We start from the raw sequence: 13936 nt of genomic DNA on the forward strand, positions 1-13936 counted from the left end.
GCAAGGCTCTGATTTGCTGGTCATGATCATCCATTAAACCAGGAAGTCATCACAGCAAATCAGAACCTTACAAATCTATCAGCTGATCAAACTGATCACATGCTTCTCCGTGTGTTCTCTTAGGCAGGCCCATCCCTATTTTCCAGTTCACAATCTACACAAGTGCATCCGCTTCAGCTGTACACAGTAAGAAAGAATTCTATATGTACAAAGCAATATATATGTATAAATATTTACATGTCTGTATAGGGTTATATACACTGACACACAAGGGCTTAAAGCAGAACTGAAGATGACATTAAAACAAACAGGTTTACTTACATGGGGCTTCTGCAAGCCCCCAGCAGCCGCCCTGTCCCACGCCGGTCCTTCACTATCCTCTGGTCCCCGCCGCCAGCTAGTTTCATTCCTCAACTTGTAAATCGAGGAGCCACAACCCCTGTGCAGCCCTGCCTGCCAAGCGTATCCTTTTTCCGTGTTCCCATCTGCAATAGCACTATTGTAGACTGTAACTCGCAGGATACACATGGCCAGAGCCGCGCAGGTGCAGTGGCCCGTCGGCAAATCCAAAACCAGCTGGCAGCGGGAGGCTCGTGGAGGACCGGCGCAGGACAGGACAGCTGCTGGGGGCTTGCAGAAGCCCCAGGTAAGTGAATCTGTTTGTTTTAATAATATCTTCAGTTCCACTTTAAAGGAAACCTACACTTAACACAAAATGTGGCGCTATCTAAGTAGCAGACATGAGAACCAAAGTATGTTTCAACTATTCCTTCACACCTATAGAGGATTTGTTGGTATTTTCTATGGGTGATGCCATGTTGCTTGTGGTTTCAGCACTATGCTAAGCACCTTAGCAGAGTAGCACACTGAGCATTTTCTCTGCACAGTGATAACTTATTTAAAGTGTGTATAAAAGGTGACATAGACTTCAAACGTTAGCCTGGAGGTGGTAGGCCAACAAGCACTACAGGAAAAACTCGAAAAATTAGCTAATCTTGCAAAATTCCATTTATTTCAGTAATTCAACTTAAAAGGTGAAACTAATAAATTAAATAAATAAAATGCAAAGGGAGATATTTCAAGGTTTTATTTGTTATTTTGATGATTATGGCTTACAGCTTCTCAGACCATTAGACTATTATGAAAATGTTCAATACTCTAGGCTCAAAGTGTCCGACTCCAATCAGCTGATTAATCCAGAACACCTGCAAAGGGGGTTCTACTTCATAAATTAGTTTTACCTTTAAGTTGAATTATTGAAATAAATGGACTTTTGCAAGATATTCAATAAGTCAGCCAGCCAACTTCAGACTTATACCATAAACACTGCACAGGAGTGTCTGCTGACAGAAGGCCTGCTGGTCCTATTTCACCTGACCAAGCAGCAGTGAACGGAGCTTCTCTGTTCAGTGCCAGGCTGCTCAGTATGGTTACACGACGATATCGGCTATGTCAACCATGGTATTATATCTATGGGGACAATTAGTCACAGAGAAGTCCTTTTTTATCAGCATTGTTTTTACAAAAGGGAAATAGGAATTCTGATGTCCTCCCAACAGCATAGCAACAGCACACATCACTCGATATGATATACCAGAGAGACACATCTGTACAGAGCTTGTTCCCCACAGTGAACCTCATTGAGGTTATCTTGATAAAAATGTACTTGGCTAGTCTCCTTCCTATCATACCTCCCACCAGCACAGCACATACATTTTTACTTCCTCTCGACTTTTATTCTAAAAAAAAATGCTCTCCAATTCTAAAATCCCTCACCCACGACATGCTGTACTTTTTTTCATAATCAGACAATTTGACATTTAAAACAAAAAAAAAAAAAACGAAACAAAACCCTTCATGCTTTAACTGAGGTATTTTGATTGATACTGTAAATTATCAACTGAAAATTGATTAGAAAAAGTTGTAATTTTTATTGATCGTATTAGAATCATTTAAAATTTGAAAAGCATATGGCATGTAGAGAAAGGTACTTGCCGACTTCCAATGATACCTGCATGTAAACGGGTCAATTTATAAACATTCCAAAGTCTTAAGAGTTCACTTTAAGTCATCATTTTCTGCACACGATTTTAAAAAAAGAGTCCTATGCTGGTGTGTTTATATCAGTGTACAGCCGTGTAATAGTGTACACGAGTACATAAAACAGGTGGGTGATCGGACTATGCATGTAAGCGTACATACGACAGAAGCCTTGTGCTGTATATACAATATTTGTATACAGTGTGGCGGTGCACACAGCTAGTATTACACGGACAATACATATAAAACAGTGTTTGCATCTTACTGAAATTCTGAAATCTATTAACCTTCCAGTATTGAAGGCAGATCAAGCACAGCTCCCAACTGTTACTTTTTTCAAGGTCAGGACCAGTCTGGCCTAAATTGTAAAACTTCTGAAATTCAGTGACTAGGGGCATCCCGGGGGCGTGGTGAGAGGTGTGGCAGGGGTGTGTTTTAAAGTGTGCTTCTTTCTTATCTCAAAAAGCTGAGAGGTATGGATCAAGTGGGTACTGATAAGTGTAACAGAGGACTTGTCACCTTACACGGCAAGGCTGTAATAAGCTGAGCAAGCATAGCAAGCTGAGCAAAAGAACCATCTCTTTAGGTGACAGGTACACTTTAGAGCAGGCATGGGCAAACTTGGCCCACCAGCTGTTAAGGAACTACAAATCCCACAGTGCATTTGCCTCTATGAGTCATGACTGTGACTGTCAGACTCCTGCAATGCATTGTGGGACTTGTAGTTCCTCAACAGCTGGAGGGCGATTTTTGCCCATGCCTGCTTTAGAGAGACTGTCATAAAGCAAACCCCTATATTAGCAGGTTTGGCTTCACTGCCCCACACATATTACAGACTGGATGCTTCTATCAGTGCTTAATCAAAGGTTTTCTATTCTGTGACAGTGTCGCTTTTCCATTGTGGTTAGTGATATTTAAAGGATACCCCAACTGAAATGTGACATAATGAGATAGACATGTGTATGTACAGTGCCTAGCACACAGATAACTATGCTGTGTTCCTTTTTTTTCTTTCTCTGTCTGAAAGAGTTAAATATCAGGTATGTAAGTGGCTGACTCAGTCCTGACTCAGACAGGAAGTGACTACAGTGTGACCCTCACTGATAAGAAATTCCCCCTTTGTATCTCTTTCTTGCTCTTTGAAGCCATTTTCTGCTAGGAAAGTGTTTTATAGTTGGAATTTCTTATCAGTGAGGGTCACACTGTAGTCACTTCCTGTCTGAGTCAGGACTGAGTCAGCCACTTGAATACCTTATATTTACCTCTTTCAGGCAGAAAAATAAAAAAAGGAACACAGCATAGTTATCTGTGTACTAGGCACTGTACATACACATGTCTATCTCATTATGTCACATTTCAGTTGGGGTATCCTTTAAAAGTAAAATTAAATTGCAACTAAAGGCAAACTTTTTTTAACCTGCACATTGTAGGGAAGGGTAAAATCGTTTTTTTATTTCAGGCGATATACTGACTGAAAAGTGCCTCCCCACTCCACCCTCCTATTCAGATGACAGGAACGGCTACGGAATAAGATGAAGGTCTTTTCTGGAGAGAATCCTGTATATAATTCTTTGGAAACCCCACGAAGTCCGAGAGGGGGAACAGGATGTTCAGCTCATAACACAACCCAGAAACAGGAAGTGGGAGGAATCAAACAGCTTCCTCAACAGGGCCATGGACAGCAGTATTTATCAAGCATACAAAAACACAACATACAGAGAAGATAACACTACATCCTACACAGACTAAAGGAAGCCATTTTTTTGGAGCACAGATAAAAAGTCTTCAACTCTGCTATGAGGGTGCCAACAAAATGGCCACCTTCATAGAATGGAAGATGTAGATAAATCATCAAAAACAAGATTAAAAAAAAGCAAGGCCTTTATCTGAGTTCCTTGTCAGCGACGCAAAACATCAAAACAAAGACTTTATTATATACCTGTGTGGCTGTAGACCATTATTCATCCAGACACCAGAAACTGCCGTCTTGTTACCATGAGCACTCTGGCTTCACTGCCTAATGGGCCTTGCATGGGTGTGTTATACAGATGTGCCACAGCAACCTACATAGATGACTTAAAGGGGAACTCAAGTGAGAGGGATATGGAGGCTGCCATATTTATTTCCTTTTAGGCAACACCAGTGTCCTGGCTGTCCTGCTGGTCCTCTGCCTTTAACACTATCAGCCATAGACTCTGAACAAGCATATGCAGATAAGGTGTTTCTGACATTATTGTAAGATCTGACAAGATTAGCTGCATGCTTGTTTCTGGTGTTATTCAGACACTACTGCAGCCAAATAGACCAGCAGGACAGCCAGGCAACTGGTACTGCCTAAAAGGAAATAAATATGGCTGGCTTCATATCCCTCCCACTTAAGTTTTCCTTTAACTTTAATGAGGGGGAATCTATCTGGTAGTTACTGGCAACACAGACAGTTACTATTTCAGACATGTATGCGAATCTGAAGAATAACTCTAGTCTAGCAGAAAAAGAGGCCATCTGATAAAAAAAAGAGATACTGAAATCAAGACTACAAATGAAAAGGCTGGAATGATTCATGAACATTTCCCGCACACACGGCTGCTGCCCTGAGCAATGAGGGTCCCAGCTGTGTACACAGTGACAGGAAACGGGAAAATCATAGACAGCAATAGAACATGACAGAACTTCTCATCTCCTCTGACTGAAATTAAAGAAAAAAATGCTTGGAGTCTCTAAAGACTTTGCTCAAAACACGTAAAGTAAACTGAGTGCCATTTTTAGCACTCAGGTCATCCCAATAGCACATTAAATATGCTTGCCAACAATGTGGCTCATAAAAAAAACTTCAATTTTACCTCGTATTGTTACATTTAAAAGTTTAGCAGAGGTGTTTATTACCCTAATTCCACGGCCTGCCCGACTGCAGACATTGCAGGCAGATAAGGACTGATGTAATTATTTTATTGCACACAGTAGCAGAGAGCAATGGTTAGTAGATAAAACACTGCTTCAAGGGGTTTACAGACGTCACAGATGCAATCATCACACCTTCCCCTGAATAATGGGCAGTTAGAAGGGGAGGGGGGGGGGGGACATGGCAGCTCCTATAGCTATTTAAAACCAGGAAAAAAAAGTGGTGCTAGGTTCCCTTTAAGAAAATAGCTTGCTTCTGTATTTACCTCTATGTACCAGCGACTTGCTAAAATGAACCCTGTGTAAGGCGCAGTGGGACAAACTGGGTAGTGGAAGTGCCCTCCAGTGTGTGAAGACCCCTATTTTCCTCCAGTGTCCCCTGGTATATTTCCCAGTTGCGGCTAGTCGTGCTTCACCGCGCACGTGCAGCCTGGCCACGCCCATTGCTGGGAGTGTTCTGAGCCTGAACAAATAGTGTTTAAATTTGCTACCGTTCGCCCCCTAGCACTTCCAAAAATGGCGACTAAAAAGTTTGGACACCCCTGTCATAAGAGAAGAGTGTATGCTGGAGGAAAATACAACCCTAAACACACATGCAAATCAAAATCACATATAAATACAGACAAGGAATGTAAAATGTTAAATACACAATCTTAAAGTTATACATACATAACATATACAATAAACAAAACCAAAATTATAATACTAACTTCGCCACCTGTCATCAAGATGCAGTGAGGCAGCCATTTTGTCATGTGAAGCAACGTTCACAAGTGCGGCTGAAGCCACTGATTGGTTCAGTATGAGAGTGCTTGTGGCGGTCAGGAGTGCTAATTAGTGCCTTGTAGTAAAGCCAGGTGCGATAATCTCAGATAGCGATGGTCATGTCTAGATGAACTCACGGAGAAGCATGTGACTTGTTAGATCAGCTGATAGATTTGCAAAGCTCTGATTTGCTGTGACCATGCGTCTGCTTCAGCACATGATCATGAACAGCAAATCAGAGACATTCATTTCTATCACCTGACCAAACTGATCACATGCTTCTCCATGAGTTCTCCTAGCCATGACCATCGCTAATGTCTTTTTTTTTGAAGCAGTAGCAATGCGTCTTGCAGGGATCTGACTGTTCATGAGAGAATTCTCCCCTCAGCACCTTCATAAAATGAAGTCTAGCAAGTGACATTTGTGACAAGTAGGGATGAACAATGAGATGCAAATATTTCTTCATGCAGAATTATGTAATTTGTTTATGCAAATAAATGCAGCTTGAAAATGGATGAATCAATTTAAACCGGGGTGAGACTTGATTGGTCCCCAGGAGCGTAACTAGGGGGGGCAGCCGCTGCAAATGTAGGGAGGTGTGTGTGTGTCAACTACTAACCTTCCCTCTCTCAGATACTCCACACCAGGTGTTTTGTGGCTACACATGTTACAGGTGTGAGAATCTGATGGCCACACATGTTTTATAAGCCTTGTAAGATAGGCCCCTAGGCTGTGAGGGTCACCAAGGGGCATACATATGAACTGGCCACCAGGAGTCTTGGGCGCAGGATACAGCCCATATATGGCTTACCCTACTCCTGCACAAGTCCTGGAGGCGTTAATTACTATTCCTCCTCCAGGTCCATGTGGATGGTGGGGAACGATGTAATTCTGCTTCCAGCTATTGCTGGTGGACGAATTACAGTGCTTTAAATGTAACTTCAGCTCCATCTTCTGACATCACCAAAGTTACCCTCTGTGCGCCGCTATAGCCGTAATTCCTAATACGGTATATGGTGGCGCCGGCTGTGCCCAAATCTCCTGCGCTGTTATTACAGTGCTCGTGGCAAGGGAAGGGCTGTGAGCATTAAGAGGCCCCATTGCAGTTTTGCTGGGGGGCCCCCATGATTTGTAGTTATCCCCCTGATTCGTCCATTTTCAAGCTGCTTATATTTGCATTAAAAGTGACATAATTCTGCATGAACCTGGAAATCTTTGCATCTCATTGCTCAGTCTCAGTGATAAGGCTCTTGCAAATTATTTTTAAGTTACACATAATTTTACACATACATCTTTGCTTTTTTAAAGAAAACCTATTAAGTACTGAACCGGCCCTAAATAAGTGCCTTCTGCGAAGGCGAGTTTCCTGGCCTTTCGTGACGATCCTCTGACTACAATACTTTATTTATCGCACGCCGAAACAAGCATGCCGATCCGGGGGGGGGGGGGGGTTTGCTTGCTTGGTCTCCATAGTTTTTCTGCAAGTGTGGCCCGAAGTAAAATCCAGACAACTAGCAATTTTAGGAGGTGATCAACAATGGCAGCCTCCATGTCTTTCTTTCTGCAGGTTTACTTTAAGACTTTTAAAAAATATTTCAAGGGTTGACCCGATAATCTTACAATTACAATATATACATTCCCAACAATAACTCTAAAACCTTGTTCACATGCTAGATACTTGGTTCTGTGTTGTCTCAGCCAAGCATCTAGTATGTGTACAGCTGCATAATGAGCACATATCTCCTTTTGGCTTATGTGCCACCCAAATACCCCCCCCCCCCCCCCTCTCAGCTGAGCAAGACAGTTCCCAGCTATAGCTGAACAGCTGCCTGTACAGCTATCACTTTGTACTATATCTCCCTGCAGAGAGTACCGTGGCAGCCCAAACATATGTACATGGTTGGGGGTAGCCACGGCAACCCAGACTCTGCAAGTCGTGGTTTCGTTAAACTCCCTCCAGCCAGTCCACCCCCAAGTGTGCATTTGCATCCAGTCCGATAGGCTGACTTGCTGGTGAGATGAGAATGCACAACGCACCATGGTTTACCACGTATTAAACGGTCAGCGCGAACTCAGCACAGACAATTGTTCGTGAAATCTCTGATAAGAGTCTCGACTATATGTAAAGCTACGTAAACCACATCATTCAATTGCGTAATTACTGATCAACGAGCAACAATTGGGCGCATTGCTTTCTTTACTTCACCACACCGCAGGGCGCCGCTTACTCGCGCGCTGCCTGAAGTCTCTCCTAACCTCTCCACTGAACAGGACGCGCTGCTCAGCTATAGCTCAGCAACAAGTCTGTACAGTGCTCCTCCTTTGACATATCACCTTATCCCTTGGGCAATGATCGTTAAGGGGCAACCAGGAATCACCTAGCAACAGTTACCACCAATCTTGCCTACTGAAGGATCAGGGATCATGACAGAACACAGAATAGGGTCTGAATTCAGTGCCTGTGTGAATGATGTCACATGAAAGAGCCCACAGGAACAGGAAGCAGCTGAAGGGCCACCTGGTGAGGTGTCTACTTCCTCCTGTGAGACATAATGGTCCCCTTTTCTCATGATAGGAAACGTGTCATAACCCAGGAAATACAGGACTTCAAATTAGAAAGACCATCATCTTCAAATGGTTCCCTGACTTGTCTCAAACGTATTCCGCCCTGATACTACTGCATTATGCCAGTCCCAGCAAGGGCCCCATACTACTTCCAGTGCTGATGACAGAAGGTGGCATCATTGATCTATTAGTACAATGAAAGCAGCGTATAACTGGAGTGACCAGAGGAGTTGATGTGTAGGATTATTGCACTTTATATGGAGACAGCTGGTGGGTCCTCAGGCTCCAATCTCTCGATCTGTCACCGCATTCTTCCCCAGTGTCCTTTCCAGCTTGCGGTGTTTCCGGGGAGCGCCAGGAGGTGGCGCTGGAGGCTCTTCCCGCAGGATTTGCCTGATTCGCTGGACGCACACTGTTGTGGCGCTTCTGGTCTCTGGCGAGAGCTGTGAAAGGCTGAGGAATCCATGGGGGAGGTCTTCCACTACTTGCAGGGTGACCGGGCGTTGGAGGGCACGCAGCCGCTTAGCAAACATCACAGAGTCATCCAGCATTGGGTCTAGAGCGCAGGCCTGCATGGGAGAGAAACAGGCATTAGAATGGACAGCACAGCCATACATCTGAGACAAGCTTTAGGCTCCCAGCACACTGCATCCGATTCCAATTTTTAATCGTTACTGCATGCTGCATTTTTTGATCCGTTTTTCTGTTGATTGCATTCAGGGAAAATCGGAATTGGAAACGGAATCGCAAAACGAATTTGCAGTGTGCAGGGAGCCTTAACCCTGGTAAAAACCACAAAGCAAACAGTTGATGGAAGATAGATTTCTTGTGTACATGAACATAATAGTCACATTAAAGTCCCCCACCCCCTACTTAACCATTCAACTCCTGCCTTCTACATCTCCATACTGATGGGTCTTAAAGGGGTTCTTTCGCGAAAAAAGTAGGCAGTTAAAAAATGTGACAGATGACAGGTTTTGGGCCAGTCCATCTTTTTAAAGAGAACCTGTACTGAGTAAAAATATTTAAAATAAACACATGAGGTAACTTCAAATAAACATTACATAGTTACCCTGCCATCAGTTCCTCTCAGAGAAGCTCACCATTTTCTTCTGACAATGATCCCTTCCAGTTCTGACAATATTTTGTCAGATCTGAAATATATCAGTTGCTGTCAGTAAAATATCAGTTGCTGTCAGTTATAGCTGAGAGGAAAACTGATGAACCAGGTAATGTCCATGTTTCCCTATGGCTCAAGTGGGCGATGTTACAGTTTAACTGTGTGCTGACCAGAAAGCTGTTATGGGTAATGGCAATTTTCAAAATGGAGGACGGAGAATTCCCTTGATCACAGTGGACAAACAGGATGCAGGAGAGGAGAGAGACACTGAGGAGTAGACTACATGGAAGGTAAGTATGACTTGTGTATGCTTATTTTGACTTTTAATTTTCAGTTCAGGTTTTCTTTAAGGGGGATTCTCAGGGCTTTCTTTGTTTTCAACAGCATTTCCTGAACAACAGTTGCAAAATCTAACTGACATAATAGTGTGCAAGTGATTAGGGAGGCCGGCTGGTATCTTGCTATTTTGGCAGTTAAACTGCTGTTCAGGAAATGCCGTTGAAAACAAAGAAAGCCCTGAGAATCCCCCTTAAAAAGATGGACTGGCCCAAAACCTGTCATCTGTCACATTTTTTAACTGCCTACTTTTTTCGCGATAGTGGTCCTTTAAAGCCCACCTGAAGTGAGAGGGATATGGAGGCTGCCATATTTATTTTGTTTAAATCAATGCAAGTTGTCTGGCAGACCTGCTTGGTCCTCTGCCTCTAATACATTTAAGGTAGCCATGCATCAGGCGACTTGGCGGCCGATCGACCATCCGATTCAATTATTATGATCGCATTGGATGAAAATCGGTGCCGCCAAGTGCATGCCCGACCAAACGGGGCACAATTTTGCAACTAACCCAACGAAATCCCCAGCACTGTCCGACCTAATGTAGAATGTTCCCCCGGTGCTACGCGTAAAGCATACATCACCTGCCCGCGGTCTGCGCTTGTCCCTCTGCTGCTCTGAGCGCATTCCCCTCTCCATACACACACACCCATGTGGTTTCTTAGTAAGGGTGCACGTATCCCGCCACACACACGTGACCTTACTAGGAATCCATGTGGAGTGTGCGTGTGCAGAGGAGATATCCCGGAGGCAGCGAGGGACAAGCGGAGGCCACGGACAGGTAATGTATACTTTACACGGGGCACAAGGGGGACATTTACAATATGGGGGCACAGCGTCGGACGTGGCTAGTTCCTGATAACTTTCAGCATGAAATTCATCAGGAATCTGCCTGTGGTGTATGAGCAGCTGACAGATCTCTTTCATCAGATTCAATCAGAGAGAGATTTGTCTCTTGGTTGAATCTGCCCATCATCGCTAGATGTATGGCTACCTTAAAGGGAAGGTTCACGGACATGTTTAAAAAAAATAAAATACTAATCCACCTACCTGGGGCTTCCTCCAGCCCGTGGCAGGCAGGACGTGCCCTCGACACCTCTCCGGATTCTCCCGGTCTTCTCCGGTGGCTCACCCGACCTGGCCAGGCCGGCTTCCTGGTCGGGCTTCTCCTTGCGCTCCAACATGCTTCTCACTCGGTCGCGCTGACGTCATCGGACGTCCTACGGACTGTACTGTGCAGGTGCAGAACTACTGCGCCTGCGCAGTGCAGCCTGGAGGACGTCCGATGACGTCAGCAAGACCGCGTGAGACGCACGTTGGAGCGCACAAGAGCCGACCTGGAAGCCGGCCTGGCCAGGTCGGGTGAGCCACCGGAGAAGACCGGGAGCCTCCGGAGAGGTGTCGAGGGCACGTCCTGCCTGCCACGGGCTGGAGGAAGCCCCAGGAAGGTGGATTAGTATTTTTATTTTTTTAAACGTGTCTGTGAACTTTACCTTTAAGGCTTAGACCCCGAACAATCAGGCAGATTAGATGCTCTGACTGACTGTTGGCTGGATAAGCCACATGCTTGTACTACTGCAGCAAAAGGGATCAGCAGGACTGCCAGGCAACTGATATTGTGATAAAGGAAATAGCTACGGCAGCCTCCATATGCCTCTCAGTTCAGGTGTCCTTTAATATCTCATCTTTTTATTGACTAACTGACATACTGTTATGTTCAGTTTAAGTGTTTTATTGTTAGTCTTCACGGTGAAAAGCAGCCAACAAACCTGCCTTATTGATTGAAAAAACAAACAGAAGTAATGACCCTTCGAACTTTCCAGCACTAAAACCTTATCAGAAGCCTTATCTCACGGTTTCTCAGCTGTTTTAGCTTCTGTTTACTTTTCAGGAAACGGAATTAATTTGACAAACTGTTCCACAAGCTCATTTAGGCCTGGGGCCCAGTAGAGTGCTTACAAGAGCGAGTTGCGCCTTCTAGAAATTGTGGGAGATTCAAAAAGAGCCTTCTCCAATGAAAGCCTACAGCTGTGATTTCACAAGAGCAATTTTCCAAAATGGCATTTGCTGTTCCTGCAGCATTTTATGAATAATTTTAGTCTGCAAGAACTACCTCAGTTATCACACAAAGTCTGGTCACCCATAACTACAGGCTTCATAATCTGAATAAGCGTGGGCCTCTCCGTAACCCCATACTCACCACAATGTGAATGGGAGGCAGTCCTTGCAGCATACTGTCAGGGGCCAGCAGAGGGGACATGTAAGGGTTGTTCACAATGGCTGAGGTTTGTAAAGTCATGTGAGCCACTCCGTTCTGGGAGCGCAATGGCTGGAAACCTTCCGGGAAGCCCAGAAGCTGAGGACCGGAGTGCTGGGCGGACTTGTCCTCAATGGAGTGTGCAGGGGGAATGTTCTCTTTACAGTGTGAAGAAGGGTCTCTGTCCAAGGAGTGGTCACCCTCACTGTCGCTGGTCAGAAAGAAATTCACTGGTTCCTGGAGGCTGCTGGGAGACGGGAGATCACTGCCTCCTGATAATGAAGATAGCGGACGCTGGCTGCTTACAGATAGGAAGCCGTTTTCTTGTACTCCAGCCTGGGCCCCTCGCAGTGTCTGCTGGTGTTGTCCGCTCAGCTGGCTCAGAGCTCCTCCTGATATAACGCTCTCCTCGCTGTACTGGTGGCGGCTCAGATCCTGGCAGGTTTTGCTCTTTAGAGATACCTTCCGATGAAGAGGAGACGTCTCTTCTGTCAGGGCTGCATCCGATACACTCTTCCTCACTGTATCTGTAATATGAGCAGATATAATGGATGAGCGTGGTAACATGACTACAGCCAGGTGATCTGTGCTCATGAGGGAACAGGGGCTGCATTTAACTTGTTTTGTGGAAAAACAGACACATTTTAAGAGATTACTTATAAAAATACACAAATTCTTTATAAAACACTAAAGAGGCCATTTCAAGGGAACCTAAAAATAAAGGGACATTTAGGTTGACAGCTCTTTAAATACAACCAATACCAAACTTAAAGGGGAACTGAAGATAGAGGTATATGGAGGCTGTCATGTTTATTTCCTTTTAATCAATACCAGTTGCCTGGCAGCCCTGCTGGTCTATTTCTCTGCAGTAGTATCTGATTAAAACCAGAAACAAGCATGCAGCTAGTCTTGTCAGATCAGACTTATAAGTCTGAACCACTGAAACACCTGATCTGCTGCATGCTTGTTCAGGGGCTATGGCTAATAGTATTAGAGGCAGAGGATCAGCAGGGCTGCCAGGCAACTGGTATTGTCTAAAAGGAAATAAACATGACAGCCTCCATATACCTCTCTCTTCAGTTCCCCTTTAATTGCACTTTAAAGGGAACCTAAACTGCAAAGGATATGGAATTTTAAAATAATACCAGTTGCCTGAGGGCTGGTTCAGACGGACGTTTGGAGGCGTCGCGTTCGTTGGCGTCGCGGCGGCAATGCGTTCGGGTGTTCAGCAGCGTTCGCGTTGCGTTTGGTTGCGGTCGCGTTTTTTTTTCCCCTAGGGGGACATTACCCGTCGCAGTTAACCGCCCCTGGAAGCAACATGTAGCTTCCAGGGGCTCCTTAAACGCCAGTGAAAATTGGGACCCGAACGCCGCGTTCGTGCAAACGCGCGTAAAAGCTTGGTACAAACGCTCCCATTCACTTGAATGGGAGCGTTTAACGCCAAGCCCCGAACGCTGGCAGTAAACGCTCTGCTAGCGTCCGTCTGAACCAGCCCTGACTCTCTGATTCCGTGTCTCTTAATACTTTTAGCCACAGCCCCTGAACAAGCATGCAGATCAGGTGCCCTGACTGAAGTCAGACTGGAGTAGCTGCATGCTTGTTTTAGGTGTGTGATTCAGCCACAACTGCAGCCAAAGTGATCAGCAGGACTGCCAGGCAACTGGTATTGTTTAAAAGGAAACATCCATATCCCTCTCAGTTAAGGTTCCCATTAACCAATCAAAAAAGTAGAAGTGAATGGAGTAGAGACAGATTTGATAAGGGCAATTGAATCTGCTACAAAAACCAACCTGAATACTTAGAAGTCCCCTCTCCCCATCATGTGCACAGTTAGGTCCATAAATACACTTAGATGCAATTGAAGTTCAGACTTTCAGCTTTAAGTGGTGTGAACAGAACAATTGCATAAAAATGTGAGACAACTAAAGCATTTTTAACACAATCCCTTCATTTCAGGG

General features: G+C 44.7%; 1 protein-coding gene across 6 annotated transcripts in view; it reads right to left on the reverse strand.

Annotated features, from left to right (window-relative positions):
* Positions 1-8498: 8498 nt before the first annotated feature.
* The window catches only part of LIPE (lipase E, hormone sensitive type), a 99924-nt gene continuing 94486 nt past the window's right edge, over positions 8499-13936 (reverse strand). For all 6 annotated transcript variants that reach the window (XM_068241518.1, XM_068241514.1, XM_068241513.1 and 3 more), the window contains 2 exons: positions 11922-12505; positions 8499-8837 (listed from right to left, as the gene is read on the reverse strand). In XM_068241518.1, the coding sequence (XP_068097619.1) occupies positions 8547-8837; positions 11922-12505 (875 nt within the window). In that variant the 3' untranslated portion in view covers positions 8499-8546. The remainder of the gene's footprint in view (positions 8838-11921; positions 12506-13936) is intronic.

This window comes from Hyperolius riggenbachi, chromosome 6 (genome assembly GCF_040937935.1).
Source record: "Hyperolius riggenbachi isolate aHypRig1 chromosome 6, aHypRig1.pri, whole genome shotgun sequence".
In the NCBI taxonomy this organism is placed as follows: Eukaryota; Metazoa; Chordata; class Amphibia; order Anura; family Hyperoliidae; genus Hyperolius; species Hyperolius riggenbachi.